The 24796-nt window shown below is 39.9% G+C and overlaps 1 protein-coding gene across 4 annotated transcripts in view; it reads left to right on the top strand.

Annotated features, from left to right (window-relative positions):
* Positions 1-21792, top strand: part of rapgef4a (Rap guanine nucleotide exchange factor 4a) — a 40200-nt gene extending 18408 nt beyond the window's left edge. For 3 of the 4 annotated variants that reach the window (XM_085135549.1, XM_085135553.1, XM_085135552.1), the window contains 26 exons: positions 3124-3185; positions 4173-4223; positions 4297-4403; positions 5802-5923; positions 6022-6205; positions 6285-6369; positions 6868-6928; positions 7065-7141; positions 7260-7406; positions 8417-8532; positions 9450-9535; positions 9904-9982; positions 10107-10257; positions 13643-13731; positions 13897-13927; positions 14019-14097; positions 15811-15957; positions 18834-18931; positions 19172-19297; positions 19441-19619; positions 19696-19786; positions 19872-19922; positions 20025-20112; positions 20228-20292; positions 20386-20440; positions 21086-21792. In XM_085135549.1, the coding sequence (XP_084991675.1) occupies positions 3124-3185; positions 4173-4223; positions 4297-4403; positions 5802-5923; positions 6022-6205; positions 6285-6369; positions 6868-6928; positions 7065-7141; positions 7260-7406; positions 8417-8532; positions 9450-9535; positions 9904-9982; positions 10107-10257; positions 13643-13731; positions 13897-13927; positions 14019-14097; positions 15811-15957; positions 18834-18931; positions 19172-19297; positions 19441-19619; positions 19696-19786; positions 19872-19922; positions 20025-20112; positions 20228-20292; positions 20386-20440; positions 21086-21213 (2555 nt within the window). In that variant the 3' untranslated portion in view covers positions 21214-21792. The remainder of the gene's footprint in view (positions 1-3123; positions 3186-4172; positions 4224-4296; positions 4404-5801; positions 5924-6021; positions 6206-6284; positions 6370-6867; positions 6929-7064; positions 7142-7259; positions 7407-8416; positions 8533-9449; positions 9536-9903; positions 9983-10106; positions 10258-13642; positions 13732-13896; positions 13928-14018; positions 14098-15810; positions 15958-18833; positions 18932-19171; positions 19298-19440; positions 19620-19695; positions 19787-19871; positions 19923-20024; positions 20113-20227; positions 20293-20385; positions 20441-21085) is intronic. The other variant, XM_085135551.1, reaches the window with a different exon arrangement.
* Positions 21793-24796: the final 3004 nt, after the last annotated feature.

Raw genomic sequence — 24796 nt, 5'->3', positions numbered from 1 at the left:
TGTAAAATGCTGATGCTCCGACACGTTTAAACACAGTAGCTTGTACAGATGGTTATAGTCTTAAAAGCTTGTGGATTTGTTTTACTTTCAGCAGCTTTTATGTCACAAATGATAAAACATTTTTGTGGCCGACGGTGTAGAGAGACAGGAAATTTAGAGAAAGGGCGCCTCTGTTTCACTAAATGAAATGGAGCAAGAGTACAGGCAGAAAAAAAGTACTCACTGCTGATGTGCTTCCTAATTGCTCGGCTGTCATGCCGTCCTCAAGTTGATTCAGTTTACTTCAGTGTTAGTATGTTGATTGTCTTCAGAGTTTATCAAGATGAAGAAGAAATTCTTCATTTTACAGTAAATGGCTCCTCTGACTTTATAAATGTTTTTACAAACAACCAATTTTTCTGCTCCTACGAATATAAAGGATCTATTATTGTATTTGTTTCTGACTAACTCCATTACTGTTGGAACCTCTGGCATTGTGTCGAGGCTGATACTATCATTTCTGCTTTTCTGTTGCAACCTAACTCGATATTGACTTTGCTCTGCTCAAACAGAGCACTTAACTTGCTTCAAAGTCACGTATCATAAAAATGATGAACGGCAGTCCATAAATCCACAGTCTTCTGATTTACCAACACTGGGGTCACTGTCTATTGTTATGTATTTTTAATGATGATGGACATATTTTAAAGAAAATGCTTTTTAAAAGATTTTTCTGTAAAGAACTCCCAGCCTCAAACTTCCCTAAAGCTAAGATTTGATTAACTACTGAAGCTTTTAAAAGTGGATGTGCCTTTTTGGTTGCTGCATGCTTTGTTGCAGCAATATAAGAGCTGGGGTTTGAGTATTTTTGCAGCATAGAGTTGAGTACTGAGGGGTTTTACAGCCTGAACTCGATGCACGGATGCAGAAACACATAAGTCACACAAGCACTGGCGGCTTGAGGCTGAAGCACTCTCCTGTGCAGAGGCTCAGCTGCTTTGTTACTGTCACAGCAAATCAAATGAATTAAACATGTTTTAAACTGTTTTCTTACAGTGCGCTTTTAAATCACTTTGTTATTAACAGGTCAGCATTGTTTCCTTCACTCCAGTCATGCACTCCACCTAAGCATGCATTTGTTTGGCCACTACAATGGAAAATATTTCTGCTCAGAAACAGCATTTTTCTTTCCTGGCAAATGACCAACACTTGGTTTAACTTTCACTTTACTCTACATTCCTGGATGAATGAACTTATATCACAGCTTTGCAAACAGAATGATGGGCAGATGTGTTAACTTCTGTAAACATGCACAAATTCTATACAAACACATAACATGAAAAATATAATTCATACTAAAGCCGTGCAAGGCTGGTACATGTCTTTAATGTTAGCATGAAATGCAATGACCCTCTCTGCTGCTGAAGCTTTCAATAAAATGCAGAAATCCTCCGGGCTGAACTACGTATACAGTAGGTTATATAAGATGTTTGTGCTTTCAGTGTTTTTCACTCTTTTTTGCACTTGTGGTGAGGAGAACTTTGGGGAAATTTATTTTTTTAAGGATTAATATTAAACAGAAACCATGATGTCAACTGTAAAAGCAACTATGTATGGCGTTTGTTCACAAAATGTTAGGATGTAAACATTTTTCCATCCTGTACTAAAAGTGAGTACTTTTATTTTTATTTTTATTTTTGACAGTTGTTTGCACGCTGGCAGTAGAGCAGATAAAATGTAGAAAGAAATGAAACAATGAGATACAATTTTAGGTATGTAGATATTTTCAAGACATCTTTGAACGTGGTTTGGTTGTTGGTTCTTGACAGGCTGGTTGGAGTATTTCAGAAGCGGCAGAAACGACACAACTTACACTATTGGTTTACAGAGAATGGTCAGTAGAAGAGCTGGAGTTCTCTTCGTAAACATGCCTTGTTGAAGCCAAAGGTCTGAGAAACATGGCTAGACGGCTTCAAGCTGATTTAAAGGCAAGAGTAACTCAATTAACCATGTGTTACAACCAAGGTTTGCAGAAGAGCAACTCTGCATATGTAACACATTGAACACAGAAGCAGATGGGCTGCAGCGGCAGAAGACCACAGTGGTGCCACTCCTGTCAGCTGAGAACAGGAAACTGAAGCTACAGTTTGCACAGCGTCACCAAAACTGGAAAAACATCAAAGATGTCCAGCTGAGAAATCTGCAGCAACTATGTGATGTTATTGTGTCAATATGAGCCAAAATCAGCACCTTGTTGAATGTATGCCATGAGTAATGAAGGCACTTCTGAAGTCAGGGTGGTCCAACAAAAAGAAATAGTATGAAGAAAGTATAGTAATGCAGGCCAACATAGTCTGACATTCAAACCACTGACAGTTATTCTACAGAGTCTATGGAGGAACCTAATTATTCAGCATAAGAAAATGACCATTGAATATTCTAATGCAGCAGTCCCCAACCCCCGGGCCTCAGACCGGTACCAGTCTGTGAGTCGTTTGGTACCGGGCCGCGAGAGTTGAGGCTCAGGTGTGAAATGTATGGTTTTCAGGGTTTTTATTGGTTTTCAACGTTATTTTGTTATCGTTTTTATCGTTAACTTGGTTTTCCTGGGTCTTTTCACGTGTGTTATGAATAAATCTTCTTTTTTTCAGTACCGGTACTAGTTTTATTTTGTTGTATTTATCTGTGACACCTTAAAGGCCAGTCCGTGAAAAACATTGTCGGGCATAAACCGGTCCATGGCGCAAAAAAGGTTGGAGACCGCTGTTCTAAGGAGCTTGGAAAGAAAAGCGTCTGGACTTCTTTGAGTTGCTTGAAGACGTTTCACCTCTCATTCTTCAGAAGCTTCTCGGATGAGAGGAGGTGGAGGTGACTGAGAACCTTCACACCACCACTGAATATTCAGGATGCAATTTTTAATTAAAAAACAGAACATGTACAGTATATGCAACTTTTTTGTTTTGAAGGATTAATTGATTTTTGTTATAGTAAATTTGATTCCCCTGTAAAGCTTCTTGTGTGTGTGTTTTAATTATAACTTTAGCAGACATCTCAGTGATTATAAAGTCTTTTTTTCTCTGCAGCTTTGCAGGATCTTTACAGATCCTTCATGACTAACATACATCCTCTGTTTTTCCCCACCAGGACTGCCTAACAAAGAGAACATAAGCAACAACTCGTTTGTTGTCTCCAAACCTCTGAATAAGGTAATTCCTCTGTCTCTATTTAGGATGAAACCTTTTCATTTTATGAGGCCACAAGAGCATCCTGTACTGTTGCTCACCTCCTCAGTGGGGCACAGAAATAAGTGTGGAATGTGAAGTTTGTTTAAAGTTGCTCTAAATATAAACACAGTGACTGGATTTCTCGTCTCTATCCAGGACAGTTCCTGTCCCCTCTCCTGCTGTCATTTCCTGACCACTGAGATGATAACAGCAGATTTATAGAACTACATGCGTTGTTCACTTATGGAGTTTAGCCACATCACAATCGCTCTCTTACATAAAAAGAGAAACTGAAAGTGTGCATTCTTGTTATGTAACCAACAAAGACAGAATTAATTTACTATAACATATATAAATAAGCCCAGTTTCTTTGGCAACTGAGTGGTCTAATGTCTTGTAAATAAATGATGAGGCTTTAAAGCTTTCACAGAAATGCATGACTTGCACTGCTCTCTGAAGCATTCAGAATGCATTTTAAATGTCAAAGTCCTGCAGCCCACCCCGTGGCCATCCTCAGCTGGAAAAATCAAAAACAACAACAAAAAAGCACTCCCATACTGTAATTTACAGTATCTGTGTCCCATTAAAGCAACTGAATGCATCAGTCAAGACTCTGCTAACGGAACGGTATGGAAAGTAAATAAAAAGGAAATAAAAATCAAATTTGAATGCAATAAAATCATAATGTCAGCTCTGAGTCATGCAGTAACAGCAAGGATGAGATCTTGTGGCCCCACAGTGAGAGGAAAAATACCAGACTGGACTTGTCTCGCTGACACATTGTTTCTTCCCCGATGTATTTTATCGCAAATTACTGGACTGTTTTGTTCTTTGGCGAACCTTCAGTTTTACCCACTTTGTGAGATTCAGTGTAATGCCATCAGTAGATCCTGAGTTTCAGTGTCATGCATGAGGCATTTTATTTCACCTCCTCTCGTTTTTTTTTTTATGTTTCACTTTATTTTGCAGAAGTCATTCATTCAAAGTCCAGCCAAACCCCACCCTAAATGCTTTTCTCAGGTAGTAAACACAATCACTGCACTCAGTGTGACTCCACAGTGTGCTGAGATTTAACTGAAATTCTACCGGACAGGTCCCCTCTGAGAAGATCCTCCGTGCAGGGCAGATTCTCCGGAACGCCATCCTCTCCAGGGCGCCTCACATGATCAGAGACAGGAAGTACCATTTGAAGACGTACAGGTTAGTTCAATAAGGAGAGATCATTAGACAGAGATGAACATAATTTACTGATGCAGAGAATTTAGATAGAGGTATTTGGTGGTTAGACTTCAACAGAAGCCCAGCGGTGATAGAGAATAGAGCAGGACCCCCCCGGGTTTAGATGCTGGTGGTGGAGATGATTTAAGATTTAAAGTACGCGGTGTGAATTAGCCTGAAGAAGGCCGGGAGAAAGATGATTGGACTAGACCAGTGATGTCACAAACAGCTTGACGGCATGGGAAAGTGGAAGTGATGTGAAGCTTAGATTTAGCTGGCAACACCTGGGAACAGAAAGATGTGAGACCCCTTATTGAACTTATGCATAAGCTTCATTTGGCACCCCTTTCTTTTTAATGGAAACACTCAAGCAAAGTGTATTTATTATTTTTTTTTCTATTTTTATCACTCTCTAAAAGCAAAGAAAGCAGTTGAAGAACATTAAGGATTTATGCCAGTATCCAACATCAAAAACTGGGATGTGTGGGATGAACTTTGGCCAGTTTCAGATGGTTTAGTATGGTGTTTTGCCTGAGTAGAGCTGACAGCTATTGGACTGAGGAGCTTCACCAGGTAATGTTCAGAAGAGATCAGGGTTGTTGTGCAGGTGTGAAAACACTTTATGGTAAAATCTCAAAACTCTAATCTGCATTGTAACCAGAGGGGCACAGATGAAAACCCAGCCAGTGGGTGGCCATCGGTTCTCTTCTGGTACTCGAGCTTCCTCCCACAGTCCCACAGTTATTTTGGTGATTCTAAATAGCCCATAGGTGGGAGAGTGAGTGTGAATAGTTGTTTTTCTCTCTGTGTTAGCCCCGTGATAGACTGCCAACCTGCCTCTCCCCTCAGTAACAGCTAGGATAGGCTCCACCACATGTTCTGGAGCTTATTTTGGACTGACAGGTGCAAAAAGGGCAGTAAACACACGCAGCCAGGTAGATTTATCTGGTGAGAGCTAAAAGGTGAGTAAATATCATTAGTGGATTCAAAGAAATGATAATGTTGAACTGTGTTTGCCTGATGTGTAAATGTAAAGGTTCACCACGTCTTAGTGTTGCGTTTATAGTTTGTTGTCAATCATCAGTTATATTTATTTTTAATAAATCATCATAATTTTGTTTGTTATGAAGACATTAAATGTATTTACATAATATTCAATTTTATTTACCACATCTATCAGTACAAGCTGTAGACAGCGGCTGAATGTAAAAGCTCTTTTATAGCAAAGCCCTGTTTGCACTTCAAGAGAATAAAATATAACTGCAGAAAATCATGAAAAAGGAAATCAGTTCATAAAACACAGAACAAACAGAAAATCAAAGTGATCTTTTGTACCTGCTCAGCCATGTAGGAGCTCATATAGGCATTTGTCTTTCCTAGGCGGTGTTGTGTGGGGACAGAACTGGTTGACTGGCAATTGCAGCAGAGCTCATGCGTCCACTCTCGCATTCAGGCTGTAGGCATGTGGCAGGTGCTGCTGGAAGAAGGTGTTCTTAACCACGGTGAGGCTCTGTGTGATGTTTGTCTGCACGTGTGCAGCGCGCGATTCAGTGATTTGAAATTGAATGCCCGCTGTCTGCGCTGTGTTTCTGTGATGCAGTGGACCAGGAGCTGAGCTTCCAGGACAAGTACCTTTTTTACCGCTTTCTGGACGATGAACAGGAGGATGCCAGTTTCCCCACTGAAGACCAAAGAAGGGAGAGCCAAGAGGAGCTACAGGATACCTTGCTGCTTCTCTCGCAGATCGGGCCTGATGCCCATCTGAGGATGATCCTGAGGAAACCGTAAGAATCTGAAGCAGAAATCAGTAAAGGAATAAAAAGGGTGATTGTTTCATGACTTCTTTCATCTTCTGTCTTTTAGTCCATCTGAAAGGACAGCGGATGATTTGGAGATCATTTATGAGGAGTTGCTTCATATTAAGGCCTTGTCTCACCTCTCCACCACTGTGAGTACAGTTTACCTGGATTATGTGACCATATTATTCCTTCTCTTAATGCACAGATTGAAATTACGTCTGTCTCCTGGTGAAAAACATCATATCTGGCTCATTAGACCTTTTGGTCCCATTTGAGTGGTGAGAGTGAAGAAAAATGATGCAAAGATGAAAACTTGCGTTATTCATTCACTGATCCTGTCCAAGAACACTTACACGTACATGCTGGATAAGCAAGGCATCAATTATGTACTGCATAGCTTTAGGGGATTATTCTACAACTAAAATCATCCATTTGTCTTGTTGCTCGGATTCAGTCAAACCAAAAAACAAGATATGTGATGTGAGGACTGCTGTGCGTTTCACTCACATTCAGTTTTAAAGAAATATTTTAAACACCTGTGCTGCATTGAATAGCTGGAATATTAAGCTTTGCACACATACAGCATGCCTTTACTGTTATTTTGGCTGCTTTCTCTTAATGTTGATCCTCCTGATCTTCCTCTGCAGGTAAAGAGAGAGCTGGCCGGAGTGCTGATCTTTGAGTCCCATGCAAAGGCAGGAACAGTATGTAAGTAATCTGATAAAAATAGTAATGTGTAATAGATGCATTGTTAATGCTGATTAATGAGTGAATTTGCTCAGCACACAATCAGTATTACTTCAACAAGGACAGCCTATAGGAAATCAAATCTTCTCTCCCTTAGTGTTCAATCAGGGTGAGGAGGGAACATCCTGGTACATCATTTTAAAGGGCTCAGTCAATGTTGTCATCTATGGAAAAGTAGGTATTTTCCTCTTGTGAAATCATGTTAGTTCTAGAGACGTCAAACTGATTATACTGCTTTGACCGGGACGTTGATTCATCACCCAGTAACTGATCAGTATGCTGTCCTGGACAGGGTGTTGTTTGCACTCTTCATGAAGGAGACGACTTTGGGAAGCTGGCGCTTGTCAACGACGCCCCCCGCGCCGCCTCCATTGTCCTGCGAGAGGACAACTGTCATTTCCTGAGAGTCGACAAGGAGGACTTTAACAGGATTTTGAGGGTTAGTGTCTGTTTAAACTCATCTCATTAACAATGAAAAAGCACCAACACCCTCTGTTGGCAAAAATGTAGTAATGCATCCATAAAAGTTATTTAATGCATCTTTTGTGATCGTATGCCAGCCCTTTGCACCCACTTGCTCAATCATCCCACTAAATATGAAATATGTTGATAATGACCTCTTTTACTAATTTGAGGTTAATTAGGTGTGGATGTAAACTTGCGTTGTGGAAGCTAACATCTGGGAGCTCTGGCACGTCATAGATTTCCTGCTTGAAATAGAATATAGAAGCAGAGATTTTTTTCTAGATTAACTACGTAGTGATGGTCTGCAGATCTAAATGTGTTGAAATTACACATGTAGTGACTGATTTTCCAACTTTGACATTTAAAATGCATTCCTTCAACTGTTTAATGCTGTAGTCGTGTTGGAAAACTAAGTGACATCGCATGTTTTTATAACAAATTTTATTAAAGTTGTTAAACGTGTATGATTGATTTTCAGAATATCATATTAGGTCTGCATTTGCTTCTTTGGACCACATTAAATGTATTAAACATGCTATTAAAAATGCTTATACACAACCAATTAAAAAATTGCACTGAAATTTAGCCAGAAATACAGTATCTGGTATTACAGATAGTTTATGCATGCAAAATAGTGCAATGACGGTTCTGAATATCAAATAAATAAAATAGGGAATGAATAATAAGAATAAGAATAAGAAAAAAAATAATTAAAAAGCATATATTTATAGTAAAATATCCAAATATGTATAAAAATTTAAAATATCATATAATAGCTGCTACATTTCTAATGAATAACATTTTCACAAAGCTGCTTATGTACTGGCAAACACGTCACTACTGTTTAACACTGTTTAAATGTGACCTCTGGCTGGTGACCTGGGTCGATCAGGTCACATGACTTCATAAACTGAAACAACATTTTCATAGGTCAGTGGTCTCCATAGTAAATGCATTACTGTGTTTGTGTTTATTTGTATGAAGGATGTGGAAGCCAACACCGTGCGACTGAAGGAGCACGGTCAGGACGTTCTGGTGTTAGAGAAGAGCCTAAGCAGCAGTCGAACATCTGTCCAGGGATCCTCTTCCTCTCATTACAAGTAAATGTGCCCACCACTAATGCATGTATAATGCAGAGCTGTACTTTCTGGCAGTTGTCTGTTAAACTTGTATCCTTAACTGTCTTCATGTTACAATATAAATTAAGTTGCTGCTTTTATTTAACAGCAAAGAAAATTTGATACTTAAAAATATTTAAAATTGTTTCAGCCATCCTTTTTCTTTGAAGTAATAAGTATGAACCTTTAAAAAATATATTTGTCCAATCACATGACTATCCCAGGTTGCTGCAGGAGTGATCCTTTCATGGTCACTTTTGAACTTGTGATTACATTTGTGAACAATAGGAAAAATGCTGGACGCTAACAGTCAGTGTGACCAGCAGATAACATGCAGGCAGCACACACACAGCAATCCTGTGAGCTGCAGCCAACGAGCATTATCTTAATAGAGGCATCTGTCACTGCAGCACAGTTGCTAGAGAGACATATTAATGGTTATGATGGCCTTGCTCCTAGGGGGAAAAGAAGACCTGGCAAGTCACAATTACTTGTTCAGGGTCGCCCTCTAATCAACTCCACTCCTCAAACGTAAGAGTGTCAAGACTGTGTTCTCCCCCATGAGTGGGGAAGACATGGCGTTGCTTGTGTAGCTCCCTCTTGCCATGCTGTTATCAAGTAATGAAAACAACCGAGGCTGGATTGTGTTGATTCTCCTTCACGTAGAAGATGCCCCCTCATTTTTTTTTCTCCCCTCGGCTTTTCTCGTGGCACTTAGCCCAGACTCCCCTTCATCTTCAGCTGGCCAAGAATACTGATTGTAAATAGGATTGTTATCAAATGAAGCAATCACAGACACACGTTGAAGGAACAGTCGAGGGCCATAGCTGTGTCATCAAGCATTAAGAGCCAGTTTTTCTTGATTAGTGAAGGGTGTGTTTTATTCTGTTTTCCTGCAGATACAACGTAATGTCTGGGACGCCGGAGAAGATTTTGGAGCACCTCCTTGAAATGATGCGATTGGATTCTCAATTCACAGAGTCAGGTACTGCTCACCATGACACATCCCATGTGTCAAATTAGTGCCATCTAACACGGCCTGTTAATACGATGATCATTTATTGTGGAGAGTTGTCACCTATGCAACATTCTCCTCCGCCCTCACCGGCTCTTTCTCTCCTCTGTCCTCTGCCGACTGTTCTGCACTGACCCGTTTGTTCTTGCCTATAATTAGCCACACATCACAGGGCCGATCTAATTACTCTCGCTTGCGTGGATACATACGGTTTTCATTCGTCGGCAGAGGTGACGCAGACGGGGCCACGAGGATCAAGGCCCGATGCTACTCTTTGATGCTCTCTTTCACCGGCTACACAGGTGTTTGACATAAGCGCCTTTCTTTTTTTGTTACAGACTCAGCCTTAGATGACTTTGTGCTCATGCACTGTGTCTTCATACCCAACAGTCAGCTGTGTCCGGTGTTGATGTCCCAATATCCTTTCAGCATTATGTTCCCTAATTTTTTTAAATGTTCTTTACCATTCCTGTGAACCTGAAAACATAGAGCTCACTGGTTTGCTGCAGCTACATTGTTTCAATCTTTAACTACTGTGCAGCTACCATGCCCAGGCCTCACAGGGATCTGAACAGGAGAAGCTGGACTACACGCTTAATAACAAGCGCAGGGTGATCCGGCTGGTGATGCACTGGGTTGCCGTACATGGGGATCACCTGCAGGAAGAGGATGTCTCAGTGTTGTTTCTGGAGGTCAGCCTAAACATATAGGAAGGTTGTTCTAACCTCTGATATGGGTACAGAATAGTCACAACAGCAGAACCATCTGCAGCTCTGACCAAGACTTGTTCCAGTGTTTCAGATGTGTTTCTAATCAGTTTGGAAAGTTGGGAATTTGGAGGGTAGGTTTGTGATTTTTCTTGAGCCATTCGTGGGCAGTTTATTGAAGTGGGATCATCTTGCTGAGGTAAAATTCTGCTGTTAGGATGTGTCATGGAGAGATATGTGAGTGAAAGACCTAACATTTTCCAGCATAAAGAGTTGTAAGAGATGATCAGTGTTATCCATTTCACCTTTCAGTTAATACTGACAATGTTGCGGTGAATCAGTATGCTTTACTTAAAAACAATTAATTGTTCATAATCCTCTTAGATTCTTTGATTCTTCATAATGATAAGATTTTGAAATGTTTTAATAAAGCGAAGACGCCACACCACTAACCATAACTGATAAATTGATAGAAAATCAGATGTATGTGTGAGTGCATGATGTCCAAATCCAAGAATATTCACAGCTATAATGCTGACAGCCACTCTTTTGTTTCATGGTTGATATTATAATTTACAGCTGTAAACACATACCTTTGCAGTTATGCAAGGTGTTCGCACCTTCTGCTAAGTTTAATTGCACTCTCTCCTCACTATAAATAAACAGACACATGTCAGAAAATCAAAATCACTGAAACTGCAATTTTAAATGTGCATTTATTATAGATGTGAGCATTAGAATATATATGTATATATATATATATATATATATATATATATATATAGTATCTTAGTATCTATCTGCGCAGTATCTTAGCTGTTCCCAGGACTGCGCTCTTCTGGATAGAGATCTCCGATGTTATTCCCGGGATCTGCTGGAGCCACTCGCCTAGCTTGGGAGTCACCGCACCTAGTGCTCCGATTGCCACGGGGACCACCGTTACCTTCACCCTCCACATCCTCTCGAGCTCTTCTCTGAGCCCTTGGTATTTCTCCAGCTTCTTGTGTTCCTTCTTCCTGATATTGCTGTCATTCGGAACCGCTACATCGATCACTACGGCCGTCTTCTTCTGTTTGTCTACCACCACTATGTCCGGTTGGTTAGCCACCACCATTTTGTCCGTCTGTATCTGGAAGTCCCACAGGATCTTAGCTCGGTCATTCTCCACTACCCTTGGGGGCATTTCCCATTTTGACCTCGGGACTTCCAGGTTATACTCGGCACAGATGTTCCTGTACACTATGCCGGCCACTTGGTTATGGCGTTCCATGTATGCCTTGCCTGCTAGCATCTTGCACCCTGCTGTTATGTGCTGGATTGTCTCTGGGGAATCTTTACACAGCCTGCACCTGGGGTCTTGCCTGGTGTGATAGACCCCAGCCTCTATGGATCTTGTACTCAGAGCTTGTTCTTGTGCTGCCATGATTAGTGCCTCTGTGCTATCTTTCAGTCCAGCTTTGTCCAGCCACTGGTAGATTTCTGGATATCAGCCACCTCCTCTGTCATAAGGTCCAGGATGGTACATACCGTGCAGGGGCCTGTCCTTCCATGATGGTTCCTCGTCTCCCTCCTCTTTCTTGGGTTTCTGCTGCCTGAGGTATTCACTGAGCACGCTGTCAGTTGGGGCCATCTTCGTGATGTATTCTTGGATGTTCGTTGTCTCATCCTGGACTGTGGTGCTGACACTCACCAGTCCCCGGCCCCCTTCCTTCCGCTTAGCGTACAGCCTCAGGGTGCTGGACTTGGGGTGAAACCCTCCATGCATGGTAAGGAGCTTTCTTGTCTTTATGTCAGTGGCTTCTATCTCCTCCTTTGGCCAGCCTATTACCCCAGCAGGGTACCTGATCACGGGCAGGGCGTACATGTTGATGGCCCGGATCTTGTTCTTACCGTTCAACTGACTCCTCAGGACTTGCCTGACCCTCTGCACGTACTTGGTGGTTGCAGCTTTTCTAGCGGCCTCTTCATGGTTCCCATTCGCCTGCGGGATCCCCAGGTACTTGTAACTGTCCTCTATGTCTGCAATGTTGCCTTTTGGTAGTTCAATCCCCTCAGTTCTGACTACCTTCCCTCTCTTTGTTACCATCCGACTACACCTCTCCAGCCCGAACGACATTCCAATTTCATTGCTGTATAGCCTGGTAGTGTGGATCAGTGAATCGATGTCTCGTTCACTCTTGGCATACAGCTTGATGTCATCCATGTACAGGAGGTGGCTGACAACTGCCCCGTTCCATAGTCGGTATCCGTAGCCAGTCTTGTTAATGATCTCACTGAGGGGGTTCAGGCCTATGCAGAACAGCAGTGGGGACAGAGCATCTCCTTGGTAGATCCCGCACTTGATGGTAACTTGTGCTATGGGCTTGGAGTTGGCCTCTAGTGTTGTACGCCACATCCCCATTGAGTTCCTGATGAAGGCTCTTAGGGTCCCATTGATCTTGTACAATTCTAGGCATTCCAGTATCCAGCTGTGGGGCATTGAGTCATAGGCCTTCTTGTAATCAATCCAAGCAGTGCACAGGTTGGTCAGTCTGGTCTTGCAGTCTCGGCTGACTGTTCTGTCTACCAGTAGCTGGTGTTTTGCACCTCTGGTATTCTTGCCAATTCCTTTATGTGCCCCGCTCATGTACTGACCCATGTGCCTGTTCATCTTAGCCGATATGATGCCTGACAGGAGCTTCCATGTAGTACTGAGGCAGGTTATTGGTCGGTAGTTGGAGGGGACTGGTCCCTTCTTGGGGTCCTTGGGGATCAGGACCGTCCGACCTTCGGTTATCCATTCCGGGTGTCCCTCGTTAACTAGCAGCTGGTTCATTTGTGCTGCCAGACGCTCGTGGAGTGCAGTCAGCTTCTTTAGCCAGTAGGCGTGAACCATGTCGGGCCCTGGTGCTGTCCAACTCTTCATACTGGAGACCCTTTCTTGGATATCTGCCACTGTGATGGTTACTGGACCCTGTTCAGGGAGGTCGCTATGGTCTGCCCTCAGATCCACTAGCCACTGAGCATTGCCGTTATGGGTTGCGTCCTTCTCCCATATGCTCTTCCAGTATTCCTCCGTCTCCAGCCTTGGTGGTGCTGTTCTCTTATTATTGTTCCCTTGCCACTGAGAGTACACCTTTGCTGGTTCTGTGGAGAACCAGCAAAGGTATATATATATATATATATATATATATATATATATATATATATATATATATATATATATATATATATACATACTCTTATTAAATGAAAGGAATTATGATTCTTGATGATATGCTAACTTAATGTGATGTGGTGCTTGAGAAAAACTTTGTAAATGTATGTTAAAATGAGTTTTAATTAGTTCTTCTGAATCATTGTTTTGCTCAGAGCTTGCTGTGTTTTGCAGGAGTTTTTCATGGCAGTATCTAATGATGCCAAAGCCTTTCCAGCCCTCAGGGATCAACTAACAAAACTGGAAAGAATAGTAAAACGCAAGTAAGTCAGAGCTTTGTTTTTTTGTTTTTAGGTTTTGATATGGATGAAAGGTGCTGTATGTGGTTAGTGCTGAGAATTTGAAGCAGAAAGGCTCTTTAGATAAAGATCAAACTTAACTAAAGAGTCATTAACTCTTTTTAAAAATATTTTTATTTTATTCTTCAGTGCTGAAGATGCCAGATCCTCACAGAAAAAGGTATAAGACCGACTCTTTTGGTTCCAAATTAAAGTTCGTGTTTTTTCAAATGTCTGTGAACCTAAACGGTGAACCTAAAATTCCCACACAGCACAAAGTCCTGCTGCGGCATTTCAGTGTGGGAGAGGAGAAGCTTCAGAAACATCAGCCCATCAGGAGTAACGATGAAAGTGAGTTATCATCTCCTGTTATCATAAACATAGATAGCTGGGCTGCTGTCTGTCACATTCAGCTATCTATTTGGAAGTCTTTATCATGCAGTGATAGCGATAGTCAGTATTTTGAAATAGCGACAGAGGTTCGCTACTCATAAACTCAAAGGATGTTTTCTGTTAAAGTATGATGATTTGGTACCGCTTGTTCTTCAGGTCATCTCTCCAATCTCCAAAAGACACACTGAAAATTGTTGTTCTTAGTTTGGTTTTTGTTCTTTGTACTGATTGAAATAATTTGTTTAGGGGCAGTTCAGTGGTGCAGTGATTAGTGCTGTCATCTCGCTCAGCTGGAGCCTTTCTGTGCAGAGTATGCATGTGTGGGTGCTCCAGTTTCCTCCCACAGTCCAAAGAGATGCTTGTTAGGTTAATTGGTGACTTTAAATTAGTTGTACATGAGGGTGCGAGAGGTTGTGGGTGTCTCTCTCTCTCTATCTCTGTGGTAGCTGTGCTAATTTGGATAAATGTTTTGGTCTCTTTAAGGCCATTTAGTGATTACAACATGCAGAGTCTTCCAGGTAAAGAGTGTTTGTCAGAAGTAGCAGTAAATTTTTCTTTGCCTACACATATTTTGTGTAGAAGTAAACATGGTAGTTTCAGTCTTTTACTTTTACTTTCCACAATCACATGGAGAAAGGAGCAGTTTGTGGCAATGACAGATCAAAAAATACAAATAATTACTTGGTTGCATCGGTTAGTCTGATGATGTTACTAATGTCCCTCAATTGGCTGCAAAATCATAGATGGAAAATTCTATCATACAAACCGATGCTTATGTGAAGTTATGTGTTTCCCAGCATGCCGCTCCAATATCAGAACTTTTCAGAAAAGGTTCCCATTTTAGTCAATGGAGTTTAAAACGAGTGAGTAAATATTTCCTGCTTAATTTATATTACATAAATTAAGTTAAGCTTTGGGTCACAAGATACAGCCATGACTTAAACATGTGGTGGAACTCTTGTAATTTGTCCACTTTAATGCAACACAGCAAATATTTGCATGCCTGTAATCTAAAAGATGCATTTGATAGTCATGTTGAGTGGGCCTCTCCTATATCTGGGCACTGAGCCATCGCACGGGCTTCCCATCAAAGGTTAATTCCTGTGGCTAATACATATAAAGGAGTATATTTTCTTCCCCTAGCTTGTTTTTCTACCAAAACAGTACGCACAGAAAAATTTAAAGTACTGACACATTTATGAAATATATTTTTTCTTCCTGCCAATTTCTTATCTCCTGACACTTGCACATTAATCTGACTAGTACATGCCCATGCTAAAGTTCTGTTTGGGATGCTCATGCTGTTGGCTAACTCATACACTCAAATCAAGTGAAAAAATTAGAGGTGGCAGATTTTTATATGTAAAAAAACTGGATTTTAAAAAAACATGTTACATTAGGTTCGCTACATAATGGGGTCATAACATGTGGCATAGATAAGAACCTTCAGGGGCCTAAGATGTACCGCTGCTGCTGAACTGCTGATGGTCTAGAAGGAGTTTACATGCAATAAAACAAATACACAAATACACACCTACACACACAAAGAGTGAAAGCTAGAGATCTAGAGTATTATAGTGACATATTGCCTTTTTCGCTTCCTTGGTACTTTACCATGGCATCATTCCTTCTTGTTTACAGTCTTATTTTTGTTCTAATTCATTCCTTCAGTCCTGTTCAAAGTCTACTGCTGTGACCACACCTACACCACAATCCGGGTCCCTGTAGCCGCTTCAGTCAGGGAGGTTATCGGTGCTGTGGCTGACAAGCTGGGGTCAGCGGAGGACCTGCTCCTGGTCAGCCTCAGTTCGGCAGGAGGTGAGAGCAACGGCAGTTACTTGTCAAATGATCGGAGATGACAAAAGGTAGAGCTAAAGCCGGGTGATGTATTAAGTCATTCTGGGTGATGTGTGACCTTTTGCGGTGAGTTTGGTGACGGTAATAGCTGCTTTAGTAGGGGCTAAAGAATGGCCTTTAAGTGGCACAAGAAATAACCTGAGCTCCGTTTTCCTCATTACATTCAGCAGAAAGCTGTTGGTTCAAGTGGCTGCTCTTTATTGTGCTGATATTTGTGTCCGCCAGAAAGTACTAATGCAGCTCTGCCTTCCTCTGAACTTGACCTGGACTTTCCTTACCAGTGGCAAGTCAACAAAGCTGAGGCTGAGGCCAGAAAGTTTTCTGGATCCTAAAATCGATATATTTATTTTTATAGTCACAAATGTACACATAGTTATCCGCAATGAAAAAGCAAAGCAGGTTTTGAAGTTATTCTCTGGTGCCTGTGCAACTGTGTCGGATCCACTGATAAAAAAGAAAAGATACAAAAGGACAACTGCGTTAGAAGGAAAAAATAAAACTATGAGGTAGAGAGAGAGATGTCGTTAAGGAATAGATCAAGCAAAGGACACAAGAAAATTCTGCTGCATTGAAAGTACCCATGAGTGCAACATCCTCTACTATTCTTAAATGCTGGATTTAAAAAAATAATTCCCAACAATGTGTGGATGAAACTAGGCACTGTGTCATTAATACCATCTCTGCAGTCAAAAACAGTGCTGTGGGGTTGTTTTCCTGCAGGGCATTGAGACTGGTCGATATCAAGTAAACTTTTTTCCAGGCTAGTAAAAGAACAATACCAAAGAAAAGCTCCTTTGGTCTCATTTATAAACTGTGCCTGCTAAAAAATTCTCTTCCCCACGCATAAAATTATATTTATAAAGGATGAATTTTGGAATAAATCAGACTTTTTTTGAAAGTGAGCCAAGCCATATGTGAAATGGAGATTTTAAAAAGCATGACGGGACTTATCATAAAAGAAAGCAGACTATTCTTAGCAAACCTAGCTATATTAAAATGAACTATTTATTATTCACAAACCTCATTGCAAATTTATTATCTAATTGTCAGTCCTTTCGTTAATGTTAATAATATTTGTAGCCAGTGTTGGTGCTAAAATCACTGGAGCCTTGCATAATGATCTGCTTTTTCTCTGTGATGTGCTTTTGTGCTTCTTTTTGTTTGTAGTCTGACTGTTAATTTTTTACCTCTGCCAGAGTCCTTTGGTATGAACTTCACAGCTCAACCTGCATTACTTTTTTATTCTTCAGTAGCCTTTCTTCTCTTTGTTAGGTACTGACATCAAAGACACCTTTTTTGTTTTGTTTTCTCCGTGTCTCTGGTTGGGCAAAATGCACATCTTCCCCTAGTAAGTGGATGAAGATGAGAAAAAAATAAGAGGTACATGTGGTAAATTTTAGGTTGGCACTTATAGAAGTCTTTGTGTTAGAGCAGCTTCATAAATCTAATGAAAAGAATGTGTATGCACTTTTCATCCTTTTTGCATACACAAAGTTGTAGTCATGAGTTTGAATGATTATTGTGCGTCTGATCTGTAAACTTAAACCCAACAGTGCATCTGGTGAGACCTGAAAGCAGCACTAATGATCTACAGTCAGGCTGGTTGAGTTTGAATATTTCTGCCAAGAAAAATCTGGGCATGGCTTTCGAAGAAATGGATAACACTTCATGAAATATTGTGTCTAGATATATAAAAACAAATAAATAAATAAGCACAATTTATCTGAATTTCAGGACCAGGAGCACACCTCATACATACACCTTCCGGTTCTTTGTCTATTTGTAATACAGAGAGGGCCGGTACTACAAGCTGTTCTCGTTTCCATGCTTCACACTTTCTCCCTTTTTCAGTTCATTCACCTCTCATAAGAACATACTTACAGTTCTGTCTGAGGCCTTCCTCAAACCGCAGCCTGAATTCATGCTCATGCCATCTGTTCCAAAGGTTTTGAAGCATGACTTCAATTCAAATTAGTAGTGCCAATTTGCAACAATAGTTATACTGTAAGGTAAAGCCTCTAGAATATTAGAAAGAAGACCGCTACTATGAACAAGCATTTGGCAACAGTGGGAAAGAAAAACGTCCTTTTAACAGCAAGAGACCTCTAGCAGATGCAGCCTCGGGGAGGGGCAGCCATTTATTATGGCCAGATGAGGGTGAGAGGAAAAAGAGGAGAGTTAGAGGGATTTAGGAAGAATGCACACTAGAAGACAGCCATAAATTAATAATTACTAATTTTGGCTTGAACCTCTAAATTGTGGTCTATAAACATATGCAGAGTAGTGCATGAAAAAGAAATCCTCAGTGCATCATGCAAAGTCCATAGCAGTCTAACCCTATTGCACTATAACTAAAACTAAAACTAAAGCTTTAATCACCTGGATATATATATATATATTTAAAAAAAAAAAAAAAGCATATGCAGACAAAGACAGGTTATTCTGGTTGTTTGATACTACACACAGCAGTTAATATCTAATGTCAACATGGTAACATGTTTGCAAAGAAAATACTATTTGATTTCTGTAGTTTATACATGCCAATTAATTCTGATGGTATTAACTTTCATTATTCAGACAAATGTTTATGAAAGAATTGGAGGAAATGTTTTGGGATCACATAAGGTGTGAAAAATGTCAAGAAAATCTCATCCTCATGCTAAAAATAGAAAAAAGTAACAACTAAGTAGGGCACTGAGCACCTGCATGCCTATTCTAAAATCTTTCGGCAAGCCAGCTAATGGTTATTATTTTTCAGTCTGAGTGAAAACACTAGACAAATGGATGTTTTCCATTCATTTTTTTAACCTTTGTATGTTATGGTCTTCCTTTTGCAGAGAAAACCATCTTTAAGCCCAGTGATATGTCGGTGTTCTCCACACTCAGCATTAATGGACGGCTGTTTGTGTGTCGGAGGGACCAGTTGGATTCGTTGGTGTGTTACAAATTACATTTACATGAGAAACTCCCATATTAACATGTAGATCAGCTGGAGCTCCAACCCCAGCTGTACACTATATCAATATCACCCAACACGTCATGTGTATGAACTCATCTACACTCCCAACCAGTTGGCTTTAAACACTCCATCAAATTGATAGAAATGACAGTTAGTTACCTAATTCAGCTTTCAGCCTCTGTTTTATAAATGTAATGTGTTTTTCATGCATTGTAGACCCCTTTACCTGAGCAGGAGGGTCCCTCTACAGGGTCACTGGCCAGCTTTGAGTTAATGAGCTCTAAGGACGTGGCTTACCACATGACTTCCTATGACTGGGAACTTTTCCACTGTGTACATGAGGTATTCAACAGCAACTGAGTCTGATTAGAAGAGCTGAATATATATCTTTCTTTTACTTCTTTTGTTTATTGGTATGAAATATTCATTTACTTCACTTGCTTATTTTATATGAAAATCAGTTGTTTTTCTTCTGCATCTTGCAGCTTGAACTCATCTATCACACATTTGGGAGACAATATGTGAAGAAAACCACTGTGAACCTGGACCTGTTCCTGAGGAGGTTCAATGAAATTCAGTTTTGGGTGATCACTGAGATGTGTTTGTGTCCTCAGCTGAGCAAGCGAGTACAGCTTCTTAAGAAGTTTATCAAGATTGCTGCCCAGTATGTGGATTTCATGTTCTAGTTCAGTTTGTAGTTTGGTTTATTTGCCACACTAATTTCATGTTTCCTGTTAAAGCTGCAAGGAGTACAGAAATCTGAATGCCTTCTTTGCTATCATTATGGGCCTAAGTAACCCGGCTGTTTGCAGACTGAGTCAGACCTGGGAGGTGTGTATTTGTGCATTGTCTGTCTTTGGAAAATTATTAATTACTTAACTGCAAGCAAACTTTTGTCTGGTGTTTTTGTTCGCAGAAACTTCCCAGTAAATTCAAGAAGTTTTATGTGGAATTTGAAAACTTGATGGTAAGCTCCAAAGTAAAAATTTAAGATGAGCCACCTGATCAGAGTAAAATATGAGGTTAGTGTCCAGACTGTGATTGATCCACAGCATGACTGTCTCCACAGGATCCGTCCAGGAACCACAGGGCGTACCGGCTAACAGTAGCCAAACTGGAACCTCCCATCATTCCTTTCATGCCCCTGTTGATCAAAGGTTAGGCCAATTTATTGGATGACAGTTTATCATTTTGGCCTGTAGACCACAATTGTTTCGCTGCTGAATTGCTTCAACAGCTTTAACACTTTCCAATTGGTCCTTTTTTTTCTAGACATGACATTTACTCATGAGGGCAACAAAACATTTATCGACAGTTTGGTCAATTTTGAGAAAATGGTGAGGCTCTGCTGTGCATCTGTGAATCTTTTTTTTTGTTCTTCTCAGCTAATTGGCGATATTTTCTGCTGATCATTGCTCTTTGTCTTGCAGCGGATGATAGCTAACACAGTGAAAATAGTGAGATACTGTAGAAGCCAGAGATTCAGTAAGTTTCAAATGTTTTCTCTTTTTTTTTGTACTAATTTTACATATGTCGTACTTAATACAACAAAAGGACACTTTATAAAATTAAACATAAAAATAAATAAACAAAATATACCTTGGAAGCACAATATCAAAAAACTGTATGATGAAGAAACAACAATAAAAGACTTTATGTCCTGTTAATTTGATGTCTTTTGGATACATCTTAGAATAAACCTGCAAGCTGGAATAGAACTAACAGAAGAGGCCGTTCTTCTAGAAAGCACATTGGGAGAAATTCTGACAACAACTAGCTTCCCATAAATTAAATTTCTTATTTCCAAAATAAAAAATAAAGTAATATTCTTACAATAGATTGAGAAAAGTACCTGTTTTGACTGACTGACAGCAAGCTGTAATATTGATCTTTTGAAGTTTAGTTGGAGTATATTATTGGTATCTCTGAACCTTTAACATCTATATTCGATCATTTATCCAGCAGTTTCCCATTAATCCCTTTATATTGATTGCCCATACAGCTTAGGTATACTCAATCAGCACAAATATTTTTTTAAAAAGCACAAATATTTTGGGTTCCTATATGATGAACTTACAAATTTTTCTTGCATTGTTTTCCTGACACTGCCCATCTTTTCAATTAAATCAGGTCCAGAGTCACCACTGCCAAGCAAGAACCACCCTGACGTTTGGACTTATATTCGTCAGCTTAACGTGATCGATAACCAAAGGATGCTTACTCAGCTCTCTCATGGACTTGAGCCCCGCAGGTCTTGAAATCCACTCAGGGACAGAAACATTGCACGAAGACGCTACTCCATGACGTGATGTGCGCTCGCTTGGGATGAGTTTACTTAGTACAGGATTGAGGACCTGATGTTGTATCAGATAATGAGATATTGTTTCAGAAGCCTGCCTTGTTAAGCCTTTTCTTACAGTAATTAGTGATATTTTAGCAGTAGTTGTTGGCGGGTGACGTACCTCCTCGTATCATTGTCGTACAGATATCACAACAAACAGCATGAAGAAATGAATGATGTTTGGAGGGATCTCATTCATCAAACTGTGTAAGATTTTAGATGTATACACTATATGATGCTGACGCTTACAGGTCTCAGTATTCCTGATATTCAGCTGTTTCGTATATTTTGTATCAGACAATATTTATATATATTTAAGTTTTTAAGACTTTTGTGTTGTAAATTGTATACAGATATTTATTTTGACAAGCATGCAGAGGATTATGATTGTTTTACTTTTTATTCATGTGAGCACATTTCTCTTTAAAGCCCGAGATATCATAAGTGTCTGAAAACCTTTTTGTGCGCTCTAAATAATAAAAAACCTTTAGATGTATTTGTTCAACTTTATATTTATTATCCAGTATAAAGACAGTTTGGTCAGCATACTGTTAGTGTATAAGATGGAAATCAACCAAGACAACTCATGAAACGTTTTCTTACATCTTATTGAATCAGAGCAGCAGAGCAGCAGCAGAACAGGTCAGCTGATCACAGTCTGTACATTATGAAAATCTACTGGAACACACAATAGAAATGACTGTGAGCTGTTCAAATCATTGTCGATATCTACGGAGGAGGTCAGGAGAGTGGTGCGTGCTGTGAGTGTCTGCAGCCATTTGTAAAACATGGTGGAAACGCTGCAATAATTTGGAGCTTCATTTCAGCCAGTGGTGTTGGACCTCTTGTCAGAAATAATGGAAATATGAACACAAATGTGCCATCAGATTTTGATCCACCATGCAATACCATCTGGACACCTCTGACTGGCTTCATTTTTCAGCATGACAATCATCCCAAAAGCAGTAAAAAAAAAAAAAAAAAAAAAAAAAAAAAATTCCAAAAGAGACATGGATAACAAAACAATGGAGTATTATCACTCATGGATTAGCCTCCCCAGACCCTGAACCTTAACATCACTGAAGCAACATGGGATCTTAACAGAGAACAGAACAAAAGTCAGCCAACATCCAAAGAAGAGCTTTGAATGGCCATCAAGAAATGTCCATATTCCCGAAGACTACCTAAAGAAATTACAAGATGTTTACCTCAGAGAGTTCAGGCTGTGATGAAGAATAAAGGTGGTCATACCAGATGTTGTATAGTAGTATAAAGAAATAAAACAAAACTATAAAGAAATGTCAGACTGCTTTCTATCTTGTAAATCAGGTTCTGCTTTAAGAAATAGTAATTTATTAGTGCTGCTAAACTTCTAGTGTATATTTGTTTAGTTAAGAGCTGGTTTCATAAAGGACTTTTTTCTGAAAGCTTAAGCTGAAAATATTTGGGGCAGCAAGAAGGATTTAAATGTAAATTAATTCTTATCTCAGGTTTAGCTTTGAGTGATTTGGCGTGTCTGATCAAACATTAATCATCATCACTTCCATTCATTTCTACAAGTGCATTAAACATTTTTATTGTTGACTTATACTGTTGACCTGTGAATTGTGTCAACAGTGAAGCAGATGGTTGCTTTATATTTTCCATTCGCCACTACATGAGGAAAGAATGAGTCATTGACAGCTTTTAAGTTTGCAGAAATGTATTACCTAGATTTAATATGCGATGAATAGAGAATCAGTGAATCTGATATCTCACAGTGTTTCTGACGTCACAGTGGAGACTGAAGAAGTACTCATATTCTTCCTCCTGGAGCAGGGGTGTCGAACTCCAGGCCTTGGGGGCCGGTGTCCTGCATGTTTTAGATCTCACCCTGGGTTAACACACCTGAATCAAATGATTAGTTCATTTTCAGGCCTCTGGAGAACTTCAAGACATGTTGAGGAGGTCATTTAGCCATTTAAATCAGCTGTGTTGGATCAAGGACACATCTAAAACCTGCAGGACACCGACCCTCGAGGCCTGGAGTTTGACACCCCTGTCCTAAAGCATGTTGTAAAGGTACAGTTAAATTTACAAGCTGTATTATTGTTATTAGTGAGGAAGCTCTGATGTTGCTCTGATGTAGCTGGCCAAAGGTTTCCTGATGGTAAACACTTATAGACAGTTGGGGTACACATGTACGCAATAAATCACAACTTTGAACTCATCTGATATTTTGTTTATAAAGTCTCGATGTGGAGCAACATTAGTTCTTGTGGAGTCAAAAGTAAATTGAAGTGAGTGAAAAATTGTTTTATATAAATTGTACATTATTCTTAAATGCTTTATTAAGATGAAAAATACTTTTGAAGAGTTTTTGAGTGATATATTTCTGTATTAGTTCATATAGAGTACATTTGAATGATTCCTTTGCTTTACGTGGTCTTATTGATTAAGAAATCCACATTGTCATGAGTTTACATGGATTAAATGAGTGGTTGGTGATCTTATTGATTTCCCACCAAGCTTCCTGAGTTGCTGAAATGATGAAGGTCTTACAGCAATTATGTTTTTTGATGGATTGGGACATGAGTATAGGTCTTTAATAGAGAGAAATCCACAGAATGACTTTTCGATTTCAAGTCAAGGATCTGAATATATCAATTTTATTACGTCGTGTCATCACCCAATCTAACAATCCAATGAAAAGATTTAACACTGCAGACTGATCTAAGCTTTTGCACATATACAAATACATCTGAGAACATCTTTGATGAACAACTGCATAGTGCAGTTAATCCAAGATAACATCATGCATAGATCACATATTAACAATTGTAGAATGTACCTCGTGGGCTTCACGGATACAAATGTTCCCAAATTTTTAGTAAATTTTCACTTTCCAGATTTCTGAGTCACAGCTTTGCACTGTGCTCACCTTTTTGCCTTCTATCAGTCATCTTCACCTATAATAACAACCTGACCCCTCAAAAAAACACTTAAGCAAAAAATCAGGAGAAAGTTGACAAATCTCAATTTTTTTGTGGCCATGCATCTAAACTATCAGTCAGTGGAATGAATCTCAGTTAAAAAACAAACATCCATGCATTTTCTTAACTGTTTACCCCAGCTTTCAGGGCACAAATGGCATCTTACACCACAGACAGGTTGTCAGTCGATCACAGTCCTACCACACGCTCTTGTACAGTTAACCTAACATGTATGTCTTTGGACTGTGGGTGGAACCTGTTGCATCCAGAGATACCCCACCCAACCAAAGGGACAACCCCATTAAAAAAGGCCCCACCTAGGCTGACCAGGAGGTTTCATTTCAGAACCTGGTTGCTGTGAGAAGTCACACACCTCATCAACCCTTAACTTTCTTGACAGTGGCAATGCAGAAGTCTTTGGGTGTAGCCTGGGTTTAATTGCTAATTGTGTATACCTGAAAAGGTGTTGACAAAGACATTTCTTAGACTTGATTTGGACTGTCAATGCCTTTTAGAGCATTTAGAGTG

Source organism: Neolamprologus multifasciatus, chromosome 16 (genome assembly GCF_963576455.1).
Source record: "Neolamprologus multifasciatus chromosome 16, fNeoMul1.2, whole genome shotgun sequence".
In the NCBI taxonomy this organism is placed as follows: Eukaryota; Metazoa; Chordata; class Actinopteri; order Cichliformes; family Cichlidae; genus Neolamprologus; species Neolamprologus multifasciatus.
This window is presented reverse-complemented; position numbering and strand designations above follow the sequence as displayed.